Consider the following 27,636-nt stretch of genomic DNA (forward strand, 5'->3'; position numbering starts at 1 on the left):
TTATTCCAAAAGCATGTTCTATTACAGAGCGTGCCCTGGCATGATGGCTGTAGAAGTGTTGAGCTCCCACGCCTTGTCCTGTTCTCTCGTGGGGAGTGAATACTCTGGTGGAGGCATGGGTAACCTCCATCTGCAAGGATGAAATGCCTTGGAGGAGGATGGACTGATTGTACAGTGGGCTGTGGCAGAGCAACCTGGAGTCCCGCACTGACCCAGGCCAGTCCACATACGTGTCAATGAAGCAGCGCCGATGGTCACAAACTGTAGGATGATTGATGGGAATAGCTTGCTTGTGGTGTACCAGCCCTGCAGACCCATGGGACACTGCATCCAGGTCCTCAGGGGTTTAGGGAGGTAGATGAGCTGATGGCAAATGGCCACTACCTCCTCTATGGGTCTGTGGACAATGACATGGACGCTTGCGGCATCCCAAACACTCTTAAGACCACTCTGTAAGATGTGCCACTTGCTAACCAGAAAAGAAAAACTGAGGGCTCGACAGTAGCACCCCATCCCTGTCTCCGATCTTGGATGAAAAGATTGAGCAGCGCTGCTAGAAAACCCCTGCTCAGCTGAAAAGCTCTCCTAGTGCTTCTAGGAGAGCACTCGACCAACTGTAACCCCCAGTCGGTCCAGGCAGATGACCGTTCATACTGAGCCCGGTTCTGCCGGAGGTTTTCCTTCCTGTTAATGGGGAGTTTTTCTTTCCACTGTCGCTTCATGCTTGCTCAGTATGAGGGATTGCTGCAAAGCCATGGACAATGCAGACGACTCTCCCTGTGGCTCTACGCTTCTCCAGGAGTGAATTCTGCTTGTCGGGACTTTGATGCAATCAACTGGTTTCCTTATATAGGACATTTTTGACCAATCTGTATAATATGATTGAATTTGACTTTGGAAAGTGCCTCGAGATGACATGTTTCATGAATTGGCGCTATATAAATAAAATTGAATCGAATTGAATTGAATAGTGTCCTCCTGGTTAAAGAAGCGGTCCTGGATTGTGATACTCCAGTTAATCCTAAAGTACGGGGGCCGGTCAAAAACATCCTTAGTTTTAGGATATGATTTTTATGGAACTGCCAGATGTGATAAATTAATTCAGTATCCTGTTAAAATTAGAAAGTTATCTTGAAAGAACAAGAAAGTTTCCCGTTCTAATGAGATAGCTTTTTCGTTCTAACGAGAAAACTATCTCGTTATGCACCGCTATATGTGCAGTTATGATATGCACTGCGTGGCTTTCAATAGTTATCCCTGGTTATTGCAAGCGTAAACTGCAGAAAATCCGGTCAAAGTTGCTCCCTCTGCGTTTCCTCCCATCAGCTCCTATGCCAGCCTTAAGTAGGAGAGACCCCTCCAATATGGCGGCGACGCAGAATGCTCTCCGCATTTTTTTTTTAGATGGATCAAAGTTCCATCTAAAAAAAATAAACAGTTGTAGGAATTTTTTTATTATTTTTGAATAATGATTTGCCTTTAAGTGGATTTAAAAACAACAGTATTCAAATTTATAATTGTTTTTAAAAAATACCTAATCTGTTGATGTGGGGTATTGTTCTCTAAATAAATGTTACTAATATCATAATTTATACCAATGTAAACCAGATATAATTCTGAATGGTCATGCCTTCTGTATCTGTCTTGATTTAAACGTATGCTCCCTCACGGTCCTTCAGGTCGGCAGAGTAGTTACTGTTGGTTGTCCCAAATCCAAAAAGGAAGTTGAGAGGTAAGGAACATTTTCAGTCACTGCCCCAAAACTGTGGAACAAGCTGCCATCAGACAGGTCGACTCACTGGCTGTTTTCAAATCCTCTTTTGAAACACATTGTTGCAGCTTCCTTTCCAAATCTTTAGCCGTTGCTGAGAGTATTCAGGTCGGGTCCAGATTTGCAGATTTGTGACACACGGAAGATATGGTGAGATCTAGAACTGCGTTTCGGTGAATTTATTACAAACACACAGGTATCAAAGCATAAAGGATGGATAATGCAGTGATTAAATTAAGCCAGGCAAAGAGGTGATCTGCGCTTGTTGTGAGTTTAGCTTCAATGTGTAAATAGAGTGATATAAATGTTCTTGCTTTTATATCACCCTTTATTGACTTTTTTATTGTATTTTTTTTTTGTAATATGAATATTGGAATTTAGATTTAGTTTCAGGTGTCTATTATTAGTTATGTACATGTATAATATTATATAGTCCCTTGATTTATTAGTGGCATTGCTTGGCTAAATTTGCTCATTTTGTTGGTTGGTTTAATGATGATGATTGTACAAGTAAAAGCTTAATACACAATTAAACTTCATCTGCTAAATTAAAAATACTCTCTTTTTGTGTCATTTAGTTTCACAAAACATTGTTTGGCTAATTAAATTCAGTAAGTTATAATAAGGTGAATTAAATGAGGTTTAAATGCAGCAGTCAAAATGCTTGGATGGTGCCATTAAGTGTTAAAGCGGGTAAAAACCAGGAAAAGATAATCTCAGTATAACATGAAAACTACCTCATTCTTACGAGATAACTCTCTCGTTTTAACGATATACTGCTCCTGAATTGATTTATTTATAAGGTATGGCAGTTAAAGGCTTCTGTAGTTTTTGGATATGTTTAAAAGCAAGTAGAACATACACTGTAAACACTCCAGTGTTGTATAATTATATTTTACACAGCCTAGCCATAAGATCAAATACTTTGTTCTAAAGTGTTACTTTATCTTAAATTTGAAAGTTATTTGGCTTAATATGTCTACATTTAATTGCTGGTCATTGACCAGGCCAACAATTAAATGTTAGCAGGCTAAAGCTGCTGGAGTTCTTCAAAGATTAAGTGCATTTAGGACAAAAAGGAGCAAAAGTCCGGTTTTAGTCTGTTCTTCAGTCACAGTTGCCAGGCAACAGAAGTTACGCTGAGGTAAGGGCGCCGCGCGGACAGACGCTTTTCATCCTTCAATTTATTTTCCCTATTAATGGGTTACTTTACAAAACCATCTCTAAAAACAAAGGACTTAACCGTTTAATAATAGCAGGTCTACGTGTGGTGATTCATGTTATATACTCTGTTGACGTCACAGTGGGCGTTCCGGTGTTGTGCACTGCGGGGTCGGGATCGCGCGCGCACGGCCAGCTGGAGCGACGGATATCAGTGTGGTGTGGCTCGGTCGGTAACGACACAGCAGCTACGGAAGCCGTCGCCTTTGCGCAACAAGGCAGCCAGTGAGCTTCCTGAAAATGGCCAGCTGGGGAAAGTTCTCCGCCGTCTTTAGGAATGTAGTGAGGAGCTCTCGGGTTCTGAGACGTTCCACAACATTCCGTGTAATCGGTTCCGGTGTTTTGGGCTCTGTCGTCGGAGCCGGAGGTCTCTGCTGTTACTACTACTATCGCCATGCTAACAGCAGGACTCTACCTTTCGCTGTTCTTGCAGAGGAAGAAAAGGTGAATACACATACTGCAGAGATTTATTTTGATAGAAAGTACTTTGGTAGCTACTTCGTACGTTTCCACAGCCTGTCTGAAAGATTACGACAAACGGAATTAAAGAAGTAGATATTGCTTTTAAAGAAGGCGTAAACACTAGGTATGTGAACCACCGCGCTCTCTAGCGGCGACTATAGGGTACTGCATGTACATAATCAATAAAAAGCTTTAACCTTGACTTGATTTATTGCATATATAAGGTAAAGTACGAGTCTAAGTTTAAAGTGATACATACTTTGGTTAAAGTTTACCCTTAATGTATTCACATCCAGGTGTTCCCCTATTGGCTTGGTAAAAGCTGTCCAATCAGAGGGGCCTGGTACACAGACTGTTTAGATCAGTTTGGTAGAAAGCTCAGATGGGAACTTTCAGATCATAATTGTCCTTTGTGCTGACACAGGAACCTGCAGCTCCTCAGATGTCAGCCAGGAAGATTCGTTTCATCGAGTTTGCCTCAGTGGTGTACGATCTGGAGCCATACATGACTCCGAGGGACTTCCTGTTCTCTATCATGCTGGAACAAGTGGATCGTAAGCAGCTCAACATTAACACACACACACACACACACACACACACACCTGGTCATTTCCACACCCTTAGGGTGCACCCAGCACTTTAAACCACCTACCTTGAATAAAAACAATATTATCCTATTTAAATTTTCTGATTGTGTTGAATGTTTTTCTCAAATAACCTAATAATTACTTTGTTTGATCAATAATCCAAAGCTGTTTACAAAGATTATATCTATATTAATCCCATTCAGGGTAATAAAACTTTGTAAATGCAGTCTGCTGATAGCAGTTGAAAAACAAACTTTACACAAGCCTATTACCTTAGCTTTCACAATCAGTATGTAAATAATAATAAATGTTTTCTGTTACGGTTGTTCAACATTGATTCAGAAAAAAAAGCCAAATAAAATCTCCAGATATGAACTTATGAACCCAGATCTTTACGGTTTTAAAAGTACAAGCATAACTTACAGAACACGGCTAAAAGTTTCCATTGGCCTGATCATGTAGACACAACTTGACACACGCAGGCCAAAAGACTGAGTTTAACTGGGCGGATCACAGTGTAAACAAATGATCGGAAATGCCAAAAAAATCTTTTTCAGTTTCTGAGAAATAGTAGATGTTGCTTTCCAACACAAAATACTATTCATATTTACTTTAAAAATAATCCACATTTAAAAAATGCACCCGTAGAAAAGCAACGAGTGAGAGTCATACACGTATTTATCAAAATCAATGTCATGTTAATGTTCCCTGTATTATGTTGTGACACCTTTTATTGTTCACTACAACCTAACAAAAACATAAGGAAAAGTGGTTCTAATGTTGCTAAAAATGTCTGCAGGCATGCACTTCCAGCTGCAGGTAGAGCGTGACGGCTAATCTGTCGGGGCATTCCCGTTACTGGATCTAGGAAGGCAGAAGTTGAAAGGGGGGATAATGTCAAACTTCAGTCATCCCAAATGTGTTCCACTGTAAAGTCAGAGAACCAGTGAGATTCCATAATCATTGGCAGACTAATTACGTGTATGCATTCACATCCTAAAGGAATATATTCCTAAATAAGTTAGTTGTTGTACAATTCTATGTGAGTGCACTTTGTGATTTAGACTGTCTGCATTGCAAGTGTAAGGTTTGGTCCTGACACTTTCTTTGTTGTGGCAGCCATGTTGGATTTTGATATCTGGATTCTTAAAGGACCCCTGACTTCAAAGGCTGTGCTCTTATTTGTCTTTGTTCACAACAAATGTTGTGGCAAGACAGTGTACAATTCAACCCATTGATACAGTCAGATACAAAGTCAGTTATATAGACCTTTAAGTGTTAAAATTGATTGTTTATTTTAAAGGGTCCAAGTGCTATGTAGACAACTCTATATTCTGTTTGCGTCTTATTTTTTTATCCTTTCATTTTTCTCTATTCCCTCTTACGTTTTTTTTGTTGTTGTTTTTTTTAACAATAACATCACACTATTTGCTGCAGAGCTGTTAAAAAGGTCATGGATTTCCCAATCTCGCCAATCCTCCATTTGTATTTCTAGTTGCAATTTTATACTTCAAGCTTAAAGATTCCTGTTGGGTGTATTAACACACACAAGTCATTACACCTTCTCTTAGCGTATTACAAAAGTGAGATGATAGTGGAAAGGAAGAACTCCCTTTTAACTGGTAGAACCTCTAGCAGACCTGGAGTCCGAGGGGGTCTTGATATTGCCTGACCCTCACTACATTACAGCATATTTTTGCAGCTTGGAACTCATAAATCCTGATATGAGTACAAACGATGTGCATCAGATGCCTTGCATTCACGTCACCATGTGGCAGCAGGAACACGTTACAGCTAACTGCCACGAAGAACAAGACAGACATGAATAAAGATCAATTAGTTTCAACTTTTGTAATGTGTATACTTTTAAATCTATTCAAATATTAAAATGATTGTGCAATTTTTCTAGTACATTGACAGAGAATTAGTGATAATTGTTGAGGATGTGAACAACATGAACTGATTTACAGGCTTCACAACAATTCTCCTGTGTAACAGTTAAACGTGTGCTCAGATGGAGACTGTTTGGTAAAACAGTTTACAGATAGGCTGAATAAAGCCATTAATGTGTAATATGTCTATAAAACACTAATGTAGCTTTCAAACTTCTGGAAGTATCTCTTTTAAAGCAATGAAATTAAGTCTGAACCCAGAGGGCTGCACAATAGTTAATGGATGTGAGCTGCTCCTGCTGTCAGAAATCTTTTCTTTGACTCTGGATCATCTGTACCTCCGTTGGTCCTGATGGATCCCAGCTGAATGCATCTTTTTTTTTTTTTTTCAGAAAATGCTCTTATTTTGATCCTCTTACTGATGCCAAATATAAAAAAAAAAAACATCCTGCATGCCAGCAGCTTGGTTCCCACTCTCCCTGACATGATGCCTTTGTGTTAGCTTTGCTTTTTGTCTGCAGACATTCGGATATTTAAAAAAAAAACAAAGAAATGAAATTGCTCTTAGGTGGTTGCAGATCTATGTTTCTGTGGTTACTGACAGATCCTCTGTTTGGTCTTCTTCAGGAAAGCTCCAGATGAGAGTCCTAACAGCACAGGTATGTTTGGCGCCTCACTGTGAAAACTGAGCAGTGGATGTTTGTAGCGGTGGTCTCTGTCTGATGGTGGGGTCTTGGCAGGACGTGAACAACATGTTGGTGGCTGCCTCTAAAGCTCGGCCCGGCAGTGACCTGTTCAGAACCTTAGGAGACAACGGTGAGCTCTTTGGACCTGACTGTTTCTGCTGTGTAGCCTCAGCAGTGGCAGTCCACGTTTCACTTTCTGTTCATCTAAAGTCTGTTGAGTGTTTTTATTTTGTGCCTTGCAGGTTTAATATCCTACACTGAGTATCTGTTCCTGCTGACCATCCTGACCAGTAAGTGGACCGTCCTGGTCCAGGCTCACATAACCGGCTTTTCTGGTCATGTGTTTCGGGGGAGTGTGTTGTGTCCATGATCTTGTGATTTTATTAAAAGCTAGACAGTCTGCCATTACAAGATCTGTGGTGATGCACCAATCAGAATTGGTAGCCTCTGTCCGATCTCAGGTTTCTTGTAAACCTTTGATTTATTAATACTGATTACACTTTAAACAACCATAATATTTGAAGATTTAAAAACAGCTTTCAGAATGTTTTATTTAACCTCCCTGCTGTGAGCAGGAGTATTTATATTAAAAGAGGGTGTGAGAGAGCAGTTACTATAAAAAAGGATTGTAGTAGCTTTAAAAAAATGATTTTGGTTTATTTATGATGACAATTCACAACAAAGTTTATCTTAAAGCGCATTAAATGACAAACAGAGCCAGTTTATATACAGAAATATGTAGTCAGTTTAATCCAGTCATTTGGACAGATTCAAAATCAGTTGCATACATTCTAGTTTGATCTTAGTTATAAAACAATGCAGTCAGGATCAGTTTATTATTCCAAACGTCCAGCTAATTTCATCGAGTCAATGACATTTGCAGCAATTCCAACTCTGGAACAAGCATGTGGCAACAAAGGACAGTTAATTGAATCGAGATGTTAATTTTGCAGCAATCCCTTATACTCAGCATGCATGTAGTAGCACTGAAAGTCAAACTCCCTTTTATAGGATGAAACATCCAGCAGGACCTGGCTCACTCTGAAAGGCCACTTCTGCTACTGTCATTTTTGGATGATAAGGCGCACTTAAAATCCTTAAATTTTCTCAGAAATTGATGGTGCGCTTTATAATCGTGTGAAACCTTATATATGATTAAAGTTGTGCTTACTGACCGATTTTATGTGGTGCAGAATGTGGTACACTTTTTTTGTGTCACTACCTGATCAGACCCCAGAGCTGTCTACAAGACTGCCTGACTGTAATGTCTAAACTAGAAGTGCCTTCATGTAAGGCGGCCAGAGTACATGCTAGCAACAATAAACCTAGTAAGTTAATTCAATATAAAAATTCAGTTTATTTTGGCCTTATGTTAGAAACAGGGCAGTGTAGTCCAGCTACTCTGTGCTCCCGACAGAGATGGATAGAGAGCTGCGTACGTGGAGGGAGTGATATTACACACTGGGGAAGAATATTTAATGCGCCTTATAATCCGGTGCACCTTACGGTCTGAAAAGGTGGTTCTTCTACTTGTACTACTTTTATCGTGTAGATACTGAAACTAGCCAACTGATTCTCCCTTCTCTGTCTGTAATCCTGTCCGCACAGAAGAGGGTTGTTTTTACGTAAGCTGGTAGCGCTAAGGTATGATATGTCGCTGATCGGTAAAGAGACAGCTGGGCCCCCGGTCAGGCCTAAATAAGATCAAAAGGAGCTCAGCGGTTACCTGCTAACTTCTTTGCTTTAAAGTTTTTTTGTTTTTTTGCCACGCCAGAAGAGTCGGGATCATTTTCTGAAAGAGATGATTGTTTCTGTTGCAGAGCCGCGGACCGGGTTTCATATAGCTTTTAAAATGCTGGATGTGGACGGCAACGAGCAGGTGGACAAAAAAGAATTTCTTAAGGTAAGACTGTGCTGGATGGAAATGATCAAATGTAAGACTTATCTTTTCATTTGTCAAATCTAAAATCACTGTAGGGCAACGTTGTCAGTGTTTGAATATTTCAAATGTTTGTGTGCACTCAAATGTGAAAATATTGCCACTTTAATGCTGCCAAGAGCTCTACTGACGTTGCTGCAGCTGTAAGTATGAACCCAGGCTCCATGCGAAGGTGAGGGAGAGCTGCATTTCAGTCGCTCGACTGTTCTTCATCTGTTGTGTGTCTGTCTGAGACGGCCATGTTAGTTTTGTCAGTTTGTTTGAAGCCACCTGACATTGTTGCACTCATCCCAAGCAGACTTCTCCTCTCTGAGGACAGGAGAAGGCTCCTGCCACTTAGCTTAGGCCTCGGCTACCGTAGTCCCAGTAGAAGGCATGTTCCCCTGTGTTGCACCTTGTTTCATCTTACAACTTGGCAGTCAAAGAGAAAAACTTCCAGTGAAAAGTAGCAGTGCATGGATTGTTATGTTGGTCCACTTCAACCAGTGCTTCTGCTTTTACTTTGACTTTTTGGTTAAAACCACAGAGAATTTAGTTGATTCTAAAAGTGAAAAGAAGGAAGTAGAGTTCATATTTCCTCCCCCAAGGCAGGAGGAGGAGAAGCAAATATGGTGCCTTTCAAAAGTATTCATACTAGATGCATGGCTTTTAACATTTTGGTCGTCCACCTAAAGTCACAGGTCAGCAACTCTGGAGGAGATGCAGAGAACCACAGCTCAGGTGAATCATCTAAAAATAGAAACTGTTCCTATAAGAAAATCTGAAGTCTTGACTGTGGTGGAAGCTCACCTTTCAACAGCAAAACATCCATCGACATAAGCAGAATTAAATGGTTCACTAAAAGGTATTTATGTTTGAATGGCCTAGTCAAAGTTCAGACTTTGTAGTAAGACTTGCCCTTCATCCGCTTTCCAGCCTGAGCTGGAGCTATTTTGCGAAGAAGGAGAATAAATTTCAGACGGTAGACACCCTGGTAGACTTGTAACTACAAGTTTTGACTCAAGCAGGCTGAACACCAAGACAGGCCAAACCTTTGTCCATTTTCTTCACAATTCATAATTATGTTACTTTGTGTTGGCCCCAACCATGAAATCCCAACAATACTTCAAAGTTTGGGGGTGTCATGTGACCAAAGGGTTAAAAGTCAAAGCGGTGTGAATACTTTTGCCAGCTAAAGTCTTGTTAGCAAGATTCAGCAGAACGTAAAATCCTCACTTCTGTGTGTGTGTGTGTGTGTGTGTGTGTGTGTGTGTGTGTGTGTGTGTGTGTGTGTGTGTGTGTGTGTGTACATGAGAGACGGAGAGAGCTGGAATTTTTATAGTTTCAGTTCATGCCCTAAAAATATGAATTCAGTTAATTCAATGTTTTTATTTTTTTTTTTACTGCCAAAGCTCAAGAACATAATCGGCAAGAGCAAACTGAGACTTCCTAAGGACACTGTAGAGGTGGGTATGCACCCTTTTTCTTTATCCACAGTTTTTCTCATGTACCATTATCAGTTTTTATAGTAACAGGACGATTCATGGGTGATTACAGAAAGCGGCAGAGGAAGGGGAGGGCGTAAACACAACACTACAGGCCTACTTCTTTGGAAAGAAAGGAGACCACAAGCTGCAGTATCAGGAGTTTCGCAGGTAGGGGCAGCTACTGTGGCCCTCACTTTACCAGCTTCACATCCAGTGGCCTTACCCTTTGGTTGGAGATAATCAGGAATAAAAATGGATGGTCAGATCTGTGGATTGATGCACTAAACTCTACAGCGTTGTAGACGAGCTTAACTGTGCGACACCTTTATAGGTTTCATGTTGTCCAGCTGAAATGACCACATATTCACCTAGATTAAAGTCGGCATGATTCTACTATATACACGTGTCTGTTCTCCCTAAAGTAATCTGAGGCGTGGCTTCTTCTGAGAAAATCTGCTGGTTTTACTGAGATGAATTTAGCTCAGGATACAGGAAGCTTCACACGTTGTTATGTAGGAAAGGATGGAAGCAGCGATCTTTCAAGTAGTTATGTGGTTGATGTGTTTCCTGCACTAGACAGAAGTTATTATTGAACATAAGAAAAAAAAACAACAATTCTGACACTGCAGGAAAATGAATAACCACTCACTGAACCAAATTTCAAACTTCTAAAATAACCACGTAAAATGAAGGTCCATTTTAGCCAAAGCTGTAGTGGAGACGTCAGGTAAATTTCATGACAGAACAGTCGACAGGACGGGACAAGTATAGCTGGTTTTAAAAAGGTGAGGAAACACCATAAACATTTTACATCTGAGATTTAAAACAGGAGCAGAGCAGAAGAACTGATACATCCCAAAAACTAAACTTTGGAAGACTGGTTAACTGGTGATATGTGGTTACCAACGTTGACCTCTAAACTTCACCAAGTTTTTCCCTTGACAGGAAGTCGTTCTAAGTCTCTAGACAATCACATCCTCATGTCAAAGGACATAGTAGAAAGCAGAAACCCTGCCAAGGTTTCAGAAGGTACAGCATCACTGCAACCGGCTCAAAGTAAGAATAAAGCAACAAAGTTAAATCAGAACAGCAGTATATAAAGAAAACATACTCTTTCCCACTAAAATCACTTTTTTTTATTTAATTTTCCTCATGAGGAAAAGCTGTTTAAATATGCAAAGACTCATAAAGTGATTGTATACAGGTGAGGTCAATAAATGGGCACCTTAATAACTAAACTCTGTGCTCTTCATACAGTAATGTGCTGGTACACCTTGTGATATTGTCCCACCACAGCTTGTGGTGCTGAACACCAAGACATGCAACCCAGATAGATAACTGAAACAACTCAAGGTTTCAAACTTGGGCCATAAAAGGCTGAACCTCTAAATGTTTCTTTATCATTTAAATGAACTTCTTGGTGTGTATTTTTGAACGTTGTGTTGAATATTTTTGGGAAGTGGGTGGGAGTTTTAGTTTGACAGACTATGTAAGGACAATATGGCAGCATGACATTCATTTGGTTGTCCCTGTATGAACCACAAGAGTTCTTGGTGAAGGGACATTAGACAACACCTTCTATATGATCTTTAGAAGGTGTCTTTCTGCTAAAGTGATAAATAGTTTCAGGTTTATTGAGCTAACAGGTATTTGTGGCAATGCAGATTCCACAACTAAGCAGAGTTACAGTTTAATTTAATTCACGACGAACTTGCACAGCAGACTGTTACATAAAAGATGTTTCGTTTAGAGAGGGTTACCTCCAGTGACTCTGGGGTCTCAGATGGACCCGGTTCCTGTAAACCGTCTCTGTTGTTCAGATTCATGGAGGACCTGCAAGCTGAGGTTCAGGAGATGGAGTTCCTGCAGTTCTCCAAGGGCATGGACACCATGAGGAGGGAAGACTTCGCAGAGTGGCTACTGCACTACACCAACGAAGAAGATAACGACATCTACTGGGAAAACATGAGGAAGAAGATCCCCGCTGGCCAGGTACTAGAACTGTTCTTCTGTCAGGATGAGGCTCGTGTAATCAGGCGACCATGTTTCCCTTCTAGAGCATCACGTTTGAGGAGTTCAAAGCCTTCTGCCTGTTCACCAACAACCTGGAGGATTTTGCCTTTTCCATGAAGATGGTGACTGAGGCCCACCGTCCTGTGGGAATGGGTAAGCCTTACTGTTGCTCTGTAATAAGCAGATTTATCTTAACCAGATAGATCACATGACCTCCTCTCCCTGACTTGACTGCAGCCCAGTTTAAACGGGCCGTGAAGATCGCTACAGGACATGAGCTGTCAGAGAATGTCCTGGACACAGTCTTCAAGCTCTTTGACATGGACGGAGACAACTGCCTGAGCCACAAGGAATTTATGGGAGTAATGACGGACAGAGTACTGAGAGGTTTAAAGGTGAGCGTCCACTTTCATTACTTGGTTTTATGCTGATTAGCTTTTCAGTCCCTCCAGGAAGTTGGGATCGCAAATATGAACTCAAATTCACTCCTGATTAGCATTTATTTTATCAGGCATTGCAACTTTTCCGCAGATCTGACCAACATCCCCTCATGTTTCCAGGCATTCTGGGGAATTTCATTGATTAAAAGGTCTGGGTTTTAAATTGCCTGGTGCGATGTATGGAAAAAAAACAGCATCTTCCCAGGATTGTTCCATCAGACTGCAGCTCCATCCAGACAGATCTCTGTAGCTTTAATCCCCCTCCCTGTGTCCTTGCCTCGCACTACTTTACAGAACCACCTTTTGCTGTAGTTACAGTTGAAGTGTTTTGGGATTTAAAATGTTTGCACGTTGTTCTTTGTGAAAAATCTCAAGCTCAGTGGAGTTCTTAATGACCAGGACTGGGTCGTCCTATCACATCAACATGCTTTGATCCGAACCGTGCCATCGTAGCCCCGGCTGCATGTTTGTTGCTGTTTTCCTGCTGCGAGGTGAACCTTTGTCCCAGTCTCAAGTCTTCTGGAGCCTCCAACAGGTTTTCATCTGTATGAACAGGTGCATCAGCAAAAAATTACAATATCATAATAAGATTTCAACACTTTTCAGCCCTCATTTCAGAAAGTGAAACTCCTGTATTAAATAGATTTATTACATGTAGAGTGAAATATTTCACGCCTTTATTTCTAGTAATCTAAATGATTATGATTTACAGGTAATGAAAACCTAAAATCTCAGAAAACTTAATGTTGTGAAAAAGTCAAATATTGTAAACTGTAGGTGTCATGACTTAGTCAGCTAACTGACTCCAAACACCTGGAAAGCTTTGCTGAGCCTCTAAAGCGTTTCTCATTCTGGGTCCGCAGGCGACACCTTCGTGGGGAAGACTGCTGACTGCAGCAGAACAGTCAGTGATATTAATATTAATATGCAAATATTAAGAACTCCTCCTGGCAGATCAGATCACAATCTTAACAGTAAGCAGGACAACTACAGTAAGCAGATAGTATAATACTGTAAGCCCTTATTCAGAGGCAGCAGTAAAGAGAACTGTGAGCAGATAATAACAATAATAGACTTTATTTATGGTATATAGCACCTTCCAGCAATGCCTGCCATTGACCAAAGGGCTTTATAAAAATAAAACAAATAAATACAGAACACAAAAGAACAGTACTAGGTAAAATCCACAATAAAAAGATAAAGGAAAATAAAAGTACTGAAAGTTAAACATCAAAAGCCCTTTTAAATAAACGGGTCATAAGTTTGGCTTTGAGCAAGACCAGGTCAGAGATGGCACGCAGCTGAAAGGGAAGACTTCAGGCTTTTAGGTCAGCAACAGAAATGGAGCGCTCCCTTATTTCTCCTAGCTCCAGCAGATATTTATCAGGAGAGGAATGACTGCTGGTGTGGAGACTGTGATCTCCTTTGTCATCATCTGCTGGGGTAGCAGCATCACAGCAACTAACTTAAAGAAACTCAACAAGCTGATCAGCAGGCAGAACCTTTGGAGATTATTTCACAAAGAAGGATTCTTCATAAAATAAAGATTATGGCTTCACACACACGCCACACATGGCATTTCTCACATAAAATAATGAATCATCTGGGCTGTGGACGATCCGTTCAGCTTGAACTCCGCCTTCTGCGGCGCAGTTTCAGCTTCTTTCACAGCTTGTGACCATCAGTAATTCCTGCTGCATTTAATGTTAACAGAGGAGCAGGGAGAGTGAGCAGAGTTATAAATAATTTTGGTCTTCACCAGTAGTGAAAGTAAGCCGGACACCACTTAGTCTGTTTATTAGTTTTATTTTTATTAATTTGCCTTTTTTTTTAACTATATGTGCTGTGTTTCGGTGCCTCAATGCTCTTACGCGCAAATTTCTGTTTGAAAAACAACCATATCGCCCCCTTTTTTTAAAATTCACAATATTCTCAACTCAACAATATTTATGCAATCTAATAACTAGTAATTCAAAACAGAATAAAAAATTACAGCCAGCAAAATGTAAAATAAAATGCAGATCCACAAAAACAGGCAAAAGCAGCAAAAGAAAATATCTGTGTTTTAAGGGAACATTGAACCAAGACAGTGAAATGGACAGCCTGAACTGTAAAACTAGTTGAATCCAGAGTTTTGTGCAAAGACGGTGAAGGAGTGGTTACCTCTTTGTACTCTTTGTTTTTTTGATGACTAATAAAAACTCGACTAATAAAAGCAGACCTGAGGGAGCGTGCTGATGAAGCAGGTCTGATGCATACAGAAAAGCAAGGCCATGAAGATATTTAAAAACAAATAAAATAGTTTTAATATAAATCCCAATGTGAACCAGTAGCCAATGAATTGCTGCCAAACTGTAGAAATGTGCTCTCATTTTCTGGTACCAGTTAAAAGAAGAGCAGCATTTTGGACCAGCTGCAGTCAAGCCACTGGAGTTTGTTAAGCCCAGAGTAAAGTGCAGTGCAGTAATCTAAGCAAGTAGTAAATAATGTATAGATTAAAATCTTTAGTCAGATGTCTCAGTTTGAAGAAGCTAGAGTTTAACACAGATTTTAACTGAACATCAAAGTTAAGATTATTCTCAAGTCTTAAACTCTGCAGCAGTCAGTGTCAGATACTGATGTTAGAAACATCAAGGCACCCAAACAACATAAACTTTGTTGACGTCCATGATTTCTGAAATGCCTTTGAGAAGTATATTTTTAGAGCAACAATTTTCCTTTTTAGTGTCATAAAAGTCTTCTGCCTAAAAAAGAAAGCTAAAAATAGTTTTTTTTTTTTTTTTTATAACTGACGGCAAAGAGACGGGATAAAGAGAGAAGAGGAAGAAGCCAAGAATGGAGCCTTGAGGCACTCTGAATGAGTGGGACTCTTTAATAAATTTTTAAAAAGCGGTTCTCCATTCATAAAAAAGGAGCGTAATGATACTGGTAAGAACTTTAAAACTACTTTATTATGTGATTATTTGGACATTTGGGGTCCGTTTCATTTGATCCATTCATGCAGGTCTATTTAGAAACAAAATATATATTAAATATATAGTAAATCAGACAGCTGGAATGCACTCAGGAAGGGGGAGTTTTGGTGGCAGCAGGCAGAATTCCTGGAGATGAGTGACAATCAGAGCAAATTGTATTTATGTCAGAAATCTGGACCACAGAGCCGTTTACTTGTTTAGAAGGTGCAATATGGAGCATCAATGTTGTGAATGAGATGGAACAGAAGTGACCAGTTTTTCTGTTTCAACCCATTGACTGAACAATAAAGTGTCGAGATGGAGTTGACTGAATCCGCTCTTGCCATGACAGCGAGACCCAGCTACTAACCCCCCCCCCCCCGCACCCCAAGCCACGGGTCATAAAATTTACAAAATCTCACTCTTAAATTTCCATAAAAGTTGTAAAATCTGTTTATGAACAACCCTAAGAATGCTCTTCATCAGACTGTTGTACAACAACAGAGAGTTCAGTCAGAGGCTTCTCCTGACCCGCTGTAAGACAGAAGAGCCTTCCTGCCTGCAGCCATCAGCGTCTACAACAACTGTGTGAAGAGACCCCTATGAGTTACCTGAGCCTTTAATTTCACTTTGGGATTAATAAAGTATTTTTTAATTGGATAATGTGCTTGATTGGCCAGCAAACTGGCTTAGCTGAACCCCAGAGAAAACCTGTGGAGTATTATCAAGAGGAACCAACAGTGCAGATGACCTGAAGGCCACCATCAGAGCACCCTGAGCTTCTGTCACACCTCAGCAGAACCACAGGCTGATCGCTTCATGCCACGCTGCATTTTTGTTTAAAATATCCTTTTTTATTGATCTGATGTAATATTCTTATTTTCTGAGACACTGATTCTTCAATATCTATTAGCTACGGTCATCATAATTACAAGAAATGAAGGCCTGAAATATTTCCCTCTGTGTAATGACTCCATATGATATATGAGTTTGACTTTCTGAAAATGCTGACTGTACATTTCTGAGATGTACCTGTAAACCCATTTCTCTTCACATCAACACTGACTCACTTTCCTCTCCGTACGGAAGAATAGCATCCTCATAGCAACATGCTGCCACCGTGTTACCCTGTGAGGATGGTGTGTTCAGGGTGATTTGCAGCTGAGGTGTTCAGCCCTACATGCAGCCCAGAAGGTTCTGTCTGGTCTCATCTAGCCAGATCACCTTCCTCTACACGTCTGCTGGGGCCCCTGCTTAACCTTTTGGCAATGAGAGCTGGGCTCTATTTCTTGCTAAGCAAGCTGGTTACACTGAATCATAAAGTAATTAAAATAATCATCTTTACTGTCATTGTAACATTTATTGCAATGAAATGTGTCCTCTGCATTTAAGCTGTCCCGTAGAGAGCAGCAGGCTGCCACTGTGTGGTGCCCAGAGAGCATTCTGGGTAAGGAGTCTTGCTGATGTTAGGTAATCCTAAACCAACCTTCTCACATGAAACGACAAAACTAGGCTCATCTGTCTTATTCAAGGATTCTGGGTCTCTTTGACATGTCCATGTCCCCCCACAGAACCCTGACCCAACGCACCGTGAAGCTTTGGGATTGTTTAAAACGGTTAGATGGAAATTGTTTGACTTTGTGCAGAATATAGGACTTAACAGTTAATCGCATTTGCAATATAATTGTAATTTTTAAAAAAAGCACAATTTCCAAATTAGAGGTCTGCTATTTTTGGCTATGTAACAATTAATAGATCCGACATGTCCTTTAGGTGTTGGTAATATGTTTAAAGTGGGTTTGACTCCACATGGAAGGGAAGAAAGTAGCAGCAGTGAGATTATCTAATTTTATATCTTTTAGAGTTTATATAATCATACTTTTTACCAAAAACTTTCAGGAATCTCACCACAGCGTTAAGTAAAGGTCAAACTGTTTAATACAAAGACTGGTTTGTTGCACGTTATGTTCAACAAGCTGTTATTCTTAATAAAAACTGATACATGTATTAAACAGTCCTTGTTTACAAACATTTATCTGAAGGCCATTTTTGTTGCTTTGGGTAATGCAGAAAAAAGTCAAAATGAAATTGAAATCGCAATTATGGTTGAAGTAAATCACAATTTTAGATTTCTGGCAAACTTGTGCAGCCCTAGTTTACTCCCTGAAATGATCCCAATGTGAAAATGTGCCGTATTCCAGTTTAAAGGTGCTTCTGCAGAAGCTGTTGTCTGACTTTTATTGCAGCAAATGTTTGCCCAGTAAGTAAAAAGCCAGGGCATTAGTGTGGACTACACGCTGAGCTTCACCTTCTTCCTCTGTTGCTGATGAACTGTCTCCTGCTTCCAGGTGCAGCATCAGAGCGGCATCTCTGGCTACTGGAAGTGTGTGAAGAGGGAGACGCTGAAAGGTGCCAAGGAGGCCCTGGGCCACACCGGCTGCCCCATCTGACATGCTTACATGTCCACCGCCGCTTCTTTTTTATATGATTAAATAAATGTTGTGAATGAGATTATATAGGATTATGCCACTGTCTAATCTGACCCATTCACTCCAGCTGTAGCTCAGGGTTGTGTTCACATGCGTCTCATACAGGCAGCTGATCATGGTTGCATTTGGCTTTTTGTTTTGTTTGCACTTTGGAAACAATCTGGTTTAAAGTTTCCAGATTTTTTAAAGTGCCACAAAAGTGAGGAACCTGAGCGTCAGTAATCCAGGGGTGGGACAGGGAAACGGATCATGCGATGTGTCGGGGCAGGTTCTGAACAGGGCGAGCTGCAGCATGTCATTTATTCCAGAGAGCGGAGCGCAGACTCAGGGTTCCTCCTGTCAGGAGAGGAATCGCTGCGTTTAATCGGCCTTTGCAGTGAGCGTGTTAAACGCAGCAGGATGGAGGCAGCCTGGTCCCTCTGTGGACTGAGGCCGTGTCCACGCTGCTGCTCTGAGCTTCTCAATGTTTGGTGTGGGGATTTTTCATGTTCCTGTCAACGTTTAATAAAGTTTCCTAAAAACCCACCTGGAGTCTTAATCCATAGAAACCAACATCAAAGGAGTAAGGCAGGGATGACTATTTAGTCTTTATTGTAGAATTGACCTGTTCAGATCACATAAGTGTGGGTTAGCCATTCAATGTGATGCTAATTATCTTAACCATACATAAAATTCAAAAAGTAAATAGACAAAACAAGCATACATCTGATAGATGGACTAATTAGTGACTGATGCCAAGGTTATCAGTGAATACAGCATACACAGCTACCAGAAAATTACACTGAGCAGGAAGCCATCTTTGGTCTTCTTATCACTATAAACAAATACATAGAAATTTGTATTGTATCAAAAATAGAAATTACATAGCCATATTGAAAGGAAGTTCACATTTGAAACATACAACAGAAGAATACCTACGAGACATACTGTGGGATTACATTTTTGCACTCCTTGGCTTTAAGGACCAAATGGGTTTGTGTTCAACATTCAGCTTTTTTTCCTCTAAAGAATTTCATTACTTTTGCCAAGCCATCAATCAATAACGCTGTCCTGCATCTGTTTAATACACAATGCAACATTTAGAACAAAAAAAAAAAAAAGAAATAATCAGATTGTCAGACAAACGTGTGCTTTCTGTCCTGGGCTGTTTGAAAGGAGGCGTCAGCCACGTGGAGCGAGGAAGAACGGCTGGTCTGAGCCTCCACAGGCTCCGCCTCCTCCTCACTGGTGAGTTCTCGTCTTTACTGACTGATCCTGGTGTAGTTAGTCCTCCTGGGGCTTCTGACTTACTCTGCTTATGGAGGCACACATGATGAAATGCAGCCGAAGTGGACCTCTGCTTGAGATAAAAAGGGAAGTGCTTTCAAAGTGTTTGATCCCCTGGAGACAGAAAAAAAAAAAAAAAAATGGGATGAGAAAACTTTGTTCATGTGAAACAACAAAAGCAATCCAAATCAGTGGCAGCCATTCCTACAGTGGTCAGAGGAAAAAAGACAGAATGATGGATGGACTGAGAGCTGATGAGAACCTGATGGATGGATGGAAAAAGAATGGGTATAAAGATGGACGCTTGGAAGGAGGACTAAAAGAACGAATGGAAAGACAAAGTGCTGGAAGGACAGGTGAGCAAATGGATGGATGGATGGAACATTTAAATGATGGGACAAGAAATAAAGTCTGGAAATATCCAGATTTCTGCACACCTATCCAGACCTGGAAAACATTTTAATTCCAGACTTTGCAGAACACCTTGGAACCTGATTAAATGACAAACTAACACGTTAAAGCAGCAACAAAAGGCAGTTCAAGACCTAGAATATTTAATCTGGAGGTTTGGACTTTAAGGTAAAACAGATTACTAGAACTAAGATCCAGAACCTCAGCTGCATGTGGATGAGCCTGAAGGTGCGTTCCTTTAGCCTCGGAGGTCAGAAGATTACATCTCCTCCTTTTCTGCCTTCCAGTTTCCACAGCAGGAAAAACCATGGACGCTCACACTGTTGTTTAAACCACCATAACGCTCTTCTGGGTGATACTATGTGCAAATAAACGGAGCTGAAACATCCGTCTGATGAACAGTGAAAGGCAGCGCCTGTACGACTGACTTAATGTTACAGAAATAATAGAGCTGGCAGAAACAGTCACAGTACGAGGTTTTAGTCAATGTTGCTGCAGCAGCAGCCATCATGAACACAGAAGTCGGTACCATCCAGTCACACCGACTTTCTGACTCCTAATACCGACTTTAGGGACCGTACCAGTTACATTTTCAGACGTGGAGGTGGAGAACTCCAACCACCGAGGAAAAGCGGGATGCCCTATAAGGAACTGTGTTCTACGCACTGACAGCATTTAGACTGGACTTCTGCTGAAGAACTGATCAGCAGCAGAGGTCCTGTTGGTAAAACCAGGAGCCTGGTGCTGACGGGTCCAACCTGAAGACATGAGGCAGGATGACGGAGTTATTCCTGCTGTACGCCTCTCTAGCTCACTGGAGGAGGAACGCTGAGATGAGAACGCTGAGATCGTTCTGAAGCCACCTCCTTCAGAACGATCCAGCAAAGACCTGACCAAAGACATGGACCGTCCACTGGAAGGACCCATTTTCACAGATGTCCTACTTTCCAATGTCCATTCTGGACATTTAAAGACACGTAAAACATGCCTCTGCTTTAATTAGGTTTAGGAACCCTGACCCGACACATGCTGAGGTTACAGCAGGGTGGCTGCAGCACATCAAATGGAGCGCATTGTGCTGGACTCACTTTAGCGCTGTCACAATTCATCGAACGATTCAAGCCTCTGCTGCACCCTACTGCATATTTGTCTACATTTGGTTTACATTGTTTACATTTCAACTGCCTACTGTTCACTGCTGCACTTTATCCGGAAGTAAATTGAAATTTATCCTGTAAGTGACTGCGATTGATCACTGCACTTTATCCTGTACTGTAATTCACTGCAAGGTATCCTGTAGAGTTACTGCAATATTTCTGAGCTGTGTGAAAACGAAATTTCGTTCTGTATGCACTCTGTGTATACAAAATGACAATAAAGAAAGTCTAAGTCTAAGTCTCTGAGTCCATAAAATTAATCGAGACAAAACGATCTGCCTCCGTTACATTGTTTATATATTTAGGTCATTGTGTTCTGGCCAGGCGGCTAACGCTAATTTCCCTGAGTTTCCCCACAGTGGGACAGTACAGGTGTTTCTATTCTATTAAACATGGGTAAGAATGGTTTGAAAAAACTGGCAGGATTTATTATCCCTGAATTTAAATGAGCCGTTTTAACTTTTTGATGAATGTGTAATTATTTTTGTTGTCTATATGTGGACAAAAAAAAATAAAGAGTGTAACTCATCCCTTAAGTTAAACTCTAGAAATGTTCTTTTTTATATGAATAGAATTAAGGTGTTTAATCTAAAAAAAGAAAAACATCCAGAATGTAATATGCAAGTGCAACTTTCTGTATTTTCTGTTTGTGACCATTTCCACTAGAAAAGCACAATCATTGTACTGATGTAAAATCAACCAGAAAGGACTGAGCTTTCAACATTTTGATTTTAGAACTTTTTAGCTGCAGATTTATCCTCGTTATTGACAAAAGAATGGCATTATTTGCTAATTAGCATTTTTTCTTTACTTCTATTACTGGAGCTGAAGTATTTATGTGAAAAATCAGCAAACTTTCAATTTTTTAATCTGATTACTGGATTAATCATTGGAATAATCGATTATCTAAACCATCATTTATGACAGGCCTAATTCTCTCTGGGTTCTCTGTTTCAGTTCGGTGACGGCATCTGATCCTGATCCATAAAGGTCCCCAGAGGACCAGAACCACCAACGGTCCAGCTTTGGTTTTCTAATGAACACGTTTATCTGAGCGTTCTCTCAGGAACACATTAAGTTGGATCAGATATCAAGCTGCGATGCTGAAAATCAAAACTAAAGGATGCAACAGGAAGATCTAATAATCTAGCTAAAGGAGGTTTACTTTATGGTGTCGATGACAGAAGGAAGAAAACAAACATGACTTCAGAGCCAGTCGTTTCTTCCTGGCCACTGAAGGCTCCACAGGATGTTCTCTGGAAGCGTTCACAAAGTCAGGAAGAGACCGAGGTCTTCCTGACGTCTGGAAGGTGCTCCGCAATTTCCAATAAGGACAGACGGCGCTAAAAGAGGACTAAAACCGCTCAGTAAGAGTCTGAACCTTCTTTTACGGCACCATCTGCTGCTAAAACATCCAGAATCAGCTTAAGAACTATAAACTACTCCAACCTGCAACATTAGTCAGTCCTCACAGCTCAGAATAAAGGAAATCCATCCTCTGGGTCCAGAACTGCTCTGACTGATGGTGGGTTCCAGCCAGCGGCTCACATGGAGCCAGACGGCAGCAGGTGTCCCAGATCACCTGACAGAAACTGGGCGCTGCAAATAGAGGTGTTAAAAAAATAAGAGCTGTTACCTCATCGTTCAGTTAGTGGCTTACAACAGAGAAGGCCACGTTGTTGCTCTCCTGCCTACGCTGATACCAGGATCATCTCATCAGTTTAAACTTAATTCATCCAGCAGGGCTGATCTGGCGGTCCAGGCCCGGCCCGCCTCACTCACCGTCCCGCTCTGCTCTCACTGACAGATGTGCGGTGGGAACAGCTGGAGAAGAAACGCCGCTAGGTGCTCAGCTAGCTAATCACACATTTTACCGTCCGTTCCGCCGCTTCGTCCCACTGGTAGAAGTGTGGGAGCTGTAGGAGAGGGAGGATCTGGCACTAGAAATGTACACTATAGTATGTAACAAGTAAAACTAAAAGTAAAGAAGTAAAACTAAATTTCAACACACCATTCTGATAAAAATGGAAATAAAATGGAAACTAATCCTCCACCTCAGCCCTGCTGGATGAATAAGAAATTAAAAGTGGCCTTCTCTGTTGTAAGCCACTAACTGAACGATGAGGTAACAGCTCTTATTGGACTTTAATAAAACTTTAAAACCTGTTTGCACGACTAGACGGCTGGAGATGAGAGGAAGCGACTGGATCTGCTGCTCCAGCCCAAAGCGAGCGCCCAGCAGCACAGAGGCTGTTTCTGTCAGGTGGTCTGGCTGCATGTGAGCCGCTGGTGGAGCCCACCATCAGTCAGAGCGTCCACACCACAGGTGATCAGGTCTGGAGCCGCTGAAGGCCTCAGCTCACCCATAACCTGCTGCTCACTGGCAGCCATGATGCAGCAGGCTTTACATTCTGTCTACTGAAGGCTGATGCTAACCAACCAATAGGAAGCAGGTGCCCCCTTAAGACCGCCCCCTCATTTGCATAATGAGCCAGAAATGCATACAGAAATAGATAAAGGACAGGCAGAAATAAATAGGATGGAAGTAATAAATGGGGTAAAATATAGACAGGAGGAATAAAACAGACAAAAATATTAAAACAAATACATTTAAAAACTAAGTAATAAAGTTGACAATTATAATGAAAAATAATGATTATTAAAAAGAGGAATAAATAAATAAGCTAATTAGAGATAATTTGTTAGTCTCGCTGTATAATTTAATTACTGCTTACATTTATTTACTGTATTTTTGTGCATTTATTTTATGCTCATGTATTTACATCTTCTTAGAGCTAGCGAGAAAAGGTTTTTAGTGACCAGTTTAAGAATGTAACAACATCATGGCTACATGGAAAATTAGGAATCAGTTTCATAAATATACCCTCAACTTTTACAGATTCTGTTTTCACTGATTCTTTCTACAGATTTACTGATTTCCTTTCTGACGTTGAAGATTTCTATGCTGATAAGAAATAGCCACCCTCTAAATGAAATGTATTAAAGGCTTCCTTCTTTTAGAACCGCTGACTTGCCCGACTCCACGGAGGTGAGCCATACCAGATTATGTCGGCCATCTGCTCCAGGTCACCATGGAACTGGTGCCATCTTACTGAGGGAAGTCAGGACGTTTATCATTAGGCCTTTGGCGCCCATTTCTGCATCATCATCATCATCATCATCCTCAGAAACTAGTATAAACCATCTGACCCAGGGCCCTGCTACAGTTATGACTATAAATCAGCAGATTAAGAGACAAACTATCGGCATTTTTCAATATTGTCTAGGTTATTGTCTAAGAGTTTAGAGAAGCTGTTCTAGAAAACAATCTGAAACCACATGCCCTCATTCTCTATAGTCTGGTTTCCAGAAACAGCATCTAACCACAGCATTACTAGAACTCACTACTAGACTCCACGAAGCTCTAGATAAAAATTCATCTGCAGCAGGTATGTTTAGATCTTTCAAAAGCATTTGTTCATATTTTGCCCTCTAGATTGTCTGGCTCAGGTTTTCATGGAAATTCTCAGAAGCAGCCCAGAAAGGATCTTTTAAACCGAGACCAATGGCTCTCAGTCATGTTAAAACATGATTCTCTAGGACCTTTATTGAGACCCTAATTGTTTCTTATTTATATAAACTACCTTGCTACATTATGCAACTCTGCTTTTCACGTGTATTTAGTCCAGATTGTCAAAATAAACGTTCATGGAACGCTGAAAAATGGAATCTACTGGTAAAAAACATAACAGGGAGCAGTGGAAAACTGACAATAATAAACTGAAGAGTTTCATTTACCTTTTTTTTTTGTGTTTTAATTAATAAAATAATTACAATATTTTCCATATTGTAATATCGTTTGGGCAAGCATGTTTCTGTCATATCTGCGTAGAATCCTGCAGCTTCAGAAGCGATCTGCTAGATTAGAAACTTATTCTGTTACAGAAGCACCGAGCGCTCCTTTATTTTCCAATCTGAAATCACTGAATAGACTTCAGATTTAATATTTTGCTAACTTTTACTTATGTCCATACAATACAATGTTTAATAGGGATTTACTGATTTGTTTAAGTAAATTATTTTGTAACTAGACAGGCCAACAGCCCGGCGTGGTTTAAAACACCGCGCTGTCCTCCTGGTTCAGATTTCCTACCACAACCCTTTTTCTCATTCTCTGCATCCAAATAATGATTCAAAATCCTTTATTGGCTAAATAATTTTAGGATTTTGAAAAGGTGTTTATATACAGATTTGTTTTAGTTTTCACTGAATTGCATAGAACTAGTTTATATTTGATATTTATGTATTGTTATTAGACTGTACAGCTGTAGTTTTTATTTACCTGCATGGTTCACATTCATTTATTACTTTTATGCTTTTTGTATTTTGAACTGAATGTTGTGTAAACCTAAAAACTAAAGTGTGTGAGATGTTCAACTTGTAGAGGTCCTGTGTAGATCAGCGCTTGTTCATCACCTTCATTTATTATTTTAACCTGGAGTTAATATACGCTTTAAAGAATGAGCGTATGACAAAAGGATGAGCGGCTGCAGTATATACCGGCCTCTGTGGGCCGACCGGGGCCCCGGACCAGGGACCGGGACCGGGGCCCCGGACCCGGACCAGAGCCAGGGACCCAGGGACCGGAGCCTTTTTTTAAACCTATTGTCTGACGTGGACCAGCTGTCCCTCTTCATCTTACCATTCACCATGGCAGCTCGGAGACGTCGGGGGTCACTCCTCCTTCTTCACCGTCACGTCTCCGTCTCCGGCCAGGATGGTGGAGATCTCCCCCTGCATGAAGGCCCAAGGCACGGTGGATCCGGCCAGGGGGCAGCGCTCCCCGCTGGGGCAGTACACCTCCCCTCCTTGACCCTGGCTGCGGATGAAGGCCCGGGTGCAGGGAAAGCAGAACTTGTGGTGAGGGACAGAGGGACACTGGACAAAGTGTGTGTCCTCCAGGCGCTCCCTACAGAGGGTGCAGCAGAGCAGGGTGCCCTGCGTGCCGCCCGCGCTCTCCCCGCCGCTGGCGTTGCTGCTCGGCCCCACCGCGCTCATCCCCTGCCCCATGGCCGCCTGGGAGGCGGAGGTGGAGGCGGTGGAGGGACTGCTGCTGGTGGAGCGGCCGGCCGCCGAGGAGGAGTGGGCCGCCGACATGCCCGGGCTGTCTCTGGGCATCTGACTGGAGCTCAGGCTATCCGTGACCCCCATGAGGGCCGAGATGGGCGACGGCTGGCTGTGGAGACGCGGCGGACCTTCCTGGGGGGCGGCCATGCCGGGGATAGGGTCTGCGTAGGCCCCCCGGGCCCAGGACTCCCTCGCCGCGTGATCGGCTCTCCCGTCGCTCTCTCCGTTCTCTGAGCCGGGGGAGGCCTTGCGGCGCCGGGCCGTGCTCTTGGCCGGACCGGGGCGCCCGGCGGCCGCCAACGACAGCACCGGGTCCGGCTGGGGCAGGACCTCTGGGATGGGGGGCTCCTTGAACATGCGCACGCTGTCGTTGAGCAGCTCGGACAGCCCGCGCCAGTCCCCGGTGCCCTGCCGCTTCTCGTACTCCACGTATCGCAGCCCAGAGTTCACAGCTTTGCCCGCGTCTTTGGCCGAATCCCGGAACATCTGGCGGACCAGGTCTGGGATCCCTGAGAAGATCATGCCGGAGCCCACGGGGTACTCCACGAACACCTTCAGCTCAAACTCCGGGGTGGTGTTGGCGTCAAAAGCCAGGACCCGGCCCTGGAAGTTGTGGTCTTTCCTGAAGCGCACGTTGAAGGGGATGGAGTTGCTGAGGGCCACCAGCACATCCCGGACCGCCTTGGGTCGGTTCGGCCAGCCCTCCACCCGGTTCCTGGCCACCTCGTTCAGTTCTGCCATCACCTCATTGTTCCTCCACACCGCCGGGTCTATGCCCACCAGAGCCGACGTGCTGGCACCCAGAGACACCGCCTGCCTCCTGCCGCCGTCCCCCATGAGGGGCCCCGCTGAGACCGCGATTGCCGCGCTGCCTGTTCGGGAGCCTGATAACGGGGCTAAAATCCCATGAGGAGCTGCCACCAACCCTTGAGCAATCAAGGCGTGAGATATGGTGCTGTGGAGCCCGGGAACGGCGCCGGCTACGGCCCGGCGGGTGTTGGGGCTCTGGCGGCTCCCCTCCGACAAAGCCACGTCCTCAGCCCGGTGCAGGCCGTTCGGGAGCCGGGAGGACACCCCGAACTCCCCCCTCCCCCGGTCCACGCGCTCACCGTGCTGCCGCCCCGCCTCGACGGTGCCCACCGAGCCGGGCTTGCTCGGCTGGGGTCCCGGGGACCTGCCGTCTAACACCCCGTGCGTGCTCTTGAGCTGCCGCGCCGTTTCGATCAGCAGCTCGATGCGGTCCGCGCCGTCGTAGTTGACGCAGCCCCGGCACACCGCTTCGCTGAACTCCCACAGCATGGCCCACGGCATCTTGGGCAGGTCGCAGAGGTAGCACCACTGCCGTCTGGAGGAAGGCTGCGAGGTGGACGACATGTTGTTTACAGGCCCGACTGCTAAACTTTCTTCCCTCGGAGGCCTACACGTTCCAGTCTGCGGTTCTCTGCTAATTCTCACTGCCGGGACACCGAGCGCCACATGCCACGCTATGGCCGACAGAAATACTCAACGGACCGGGCGCGGAAGGAGGCTTTCTGGCGACAATACTTAACACTTAGCGACGTCTTCTTTTTTCGGTTTGTTCGTGTCGGTCTGTGTGAAAGGAAGTAAAATGTTACGAGACACCGGAAACACCTACGCGGCTGGAGCCCGGGGCCTGATGGGAAATGTTGTTCTTCCCGCTCCACTCGCTGGCAGGAAAATGGAGAAAATCCCAGCAGCTACTGCGGGGCGAGAGGGAAAACATCCGACCTTTGT

At 42.7% G+C, this 27,636-nt stretch overlaps 2 protein-coding genes across 2 annotated transcripts; one reads left to right on the forward strand and one right to left on the reverse strand.

Moving 5' to 3' along the window:
- The first annotated feature begins 3,091 nt into the window (after positions 1-3,091).
- micu2 (mitochondrial calcium uptake 2) lies at positions 3,092-18,445 on the forward strand. Its single transcript, XM_012868126.3, has 12 exons — positions 3,092-3,436; positions 3,879-4,008; positions 6,561-6,592; positions 6,674-6,749; positions 6,862-6,909; positions 8,440-8,522; positions 9,950-10,003; positions 10,095-10,192; positions 11,845-12,016; positions 12,082-12,190; positions 12,275-12,432; positions 17,780-18,445. The coding sequence occupies exons 1-12, from the start codon at positions 3,233-3,235 to the stop codon at positions 17,879-17,881; spliced, it is 1,266 nt and encodes a 421-aa protein (XP_012723580.2). The 5' UTR covers positions 3,092-3,232; the 3' UTR covers positions 17,882-18,445.
- A 49-nt stretch (positions 18,446-18,494) lies between these two features.
- LOC105930103 (interferon regulatory factor 2-binding protein 1) lies at positions 18,495-27,508 on the reverse strand. Its single transcript, XM_012868125.3, has 2 exons — positions 25,457-27,508; positions 18,495-19,300 (listed from the first exon to the last, which is right to left on the reverse strand). The coding sequence occupies exon 1, from the start codon at positions 27,253-27,255 to the stop codon at positions 25,489-25,491; it is 1,767 nt and encodes a 588-aa protein (XP_012723579.1). The 5' UTR covers positions 27,256-27,508; the 3' UTR covers positions 18,495-19,300; positions 25,457-25,488.
- Positions 27,509-27,636: the final 128 nt, after the last annotated feature.

The sequence above is a fragment of the Fundulus heteroclitus genome, chromosome 11 (assembly GCF_011125445.2).
Source record: "Fundulus heteroclitus isolate FHET01 chromosome 11, MU-UCD_Fhet_4.1, whole genome shotgun sequence".
Taxonomy (NCBI): Eukaryota; Metazoa; Chordata; class Actinopteri; order Cyprinodontiformes; family Fundulidae; genus Fundulus; species Fundulus heteroclitus.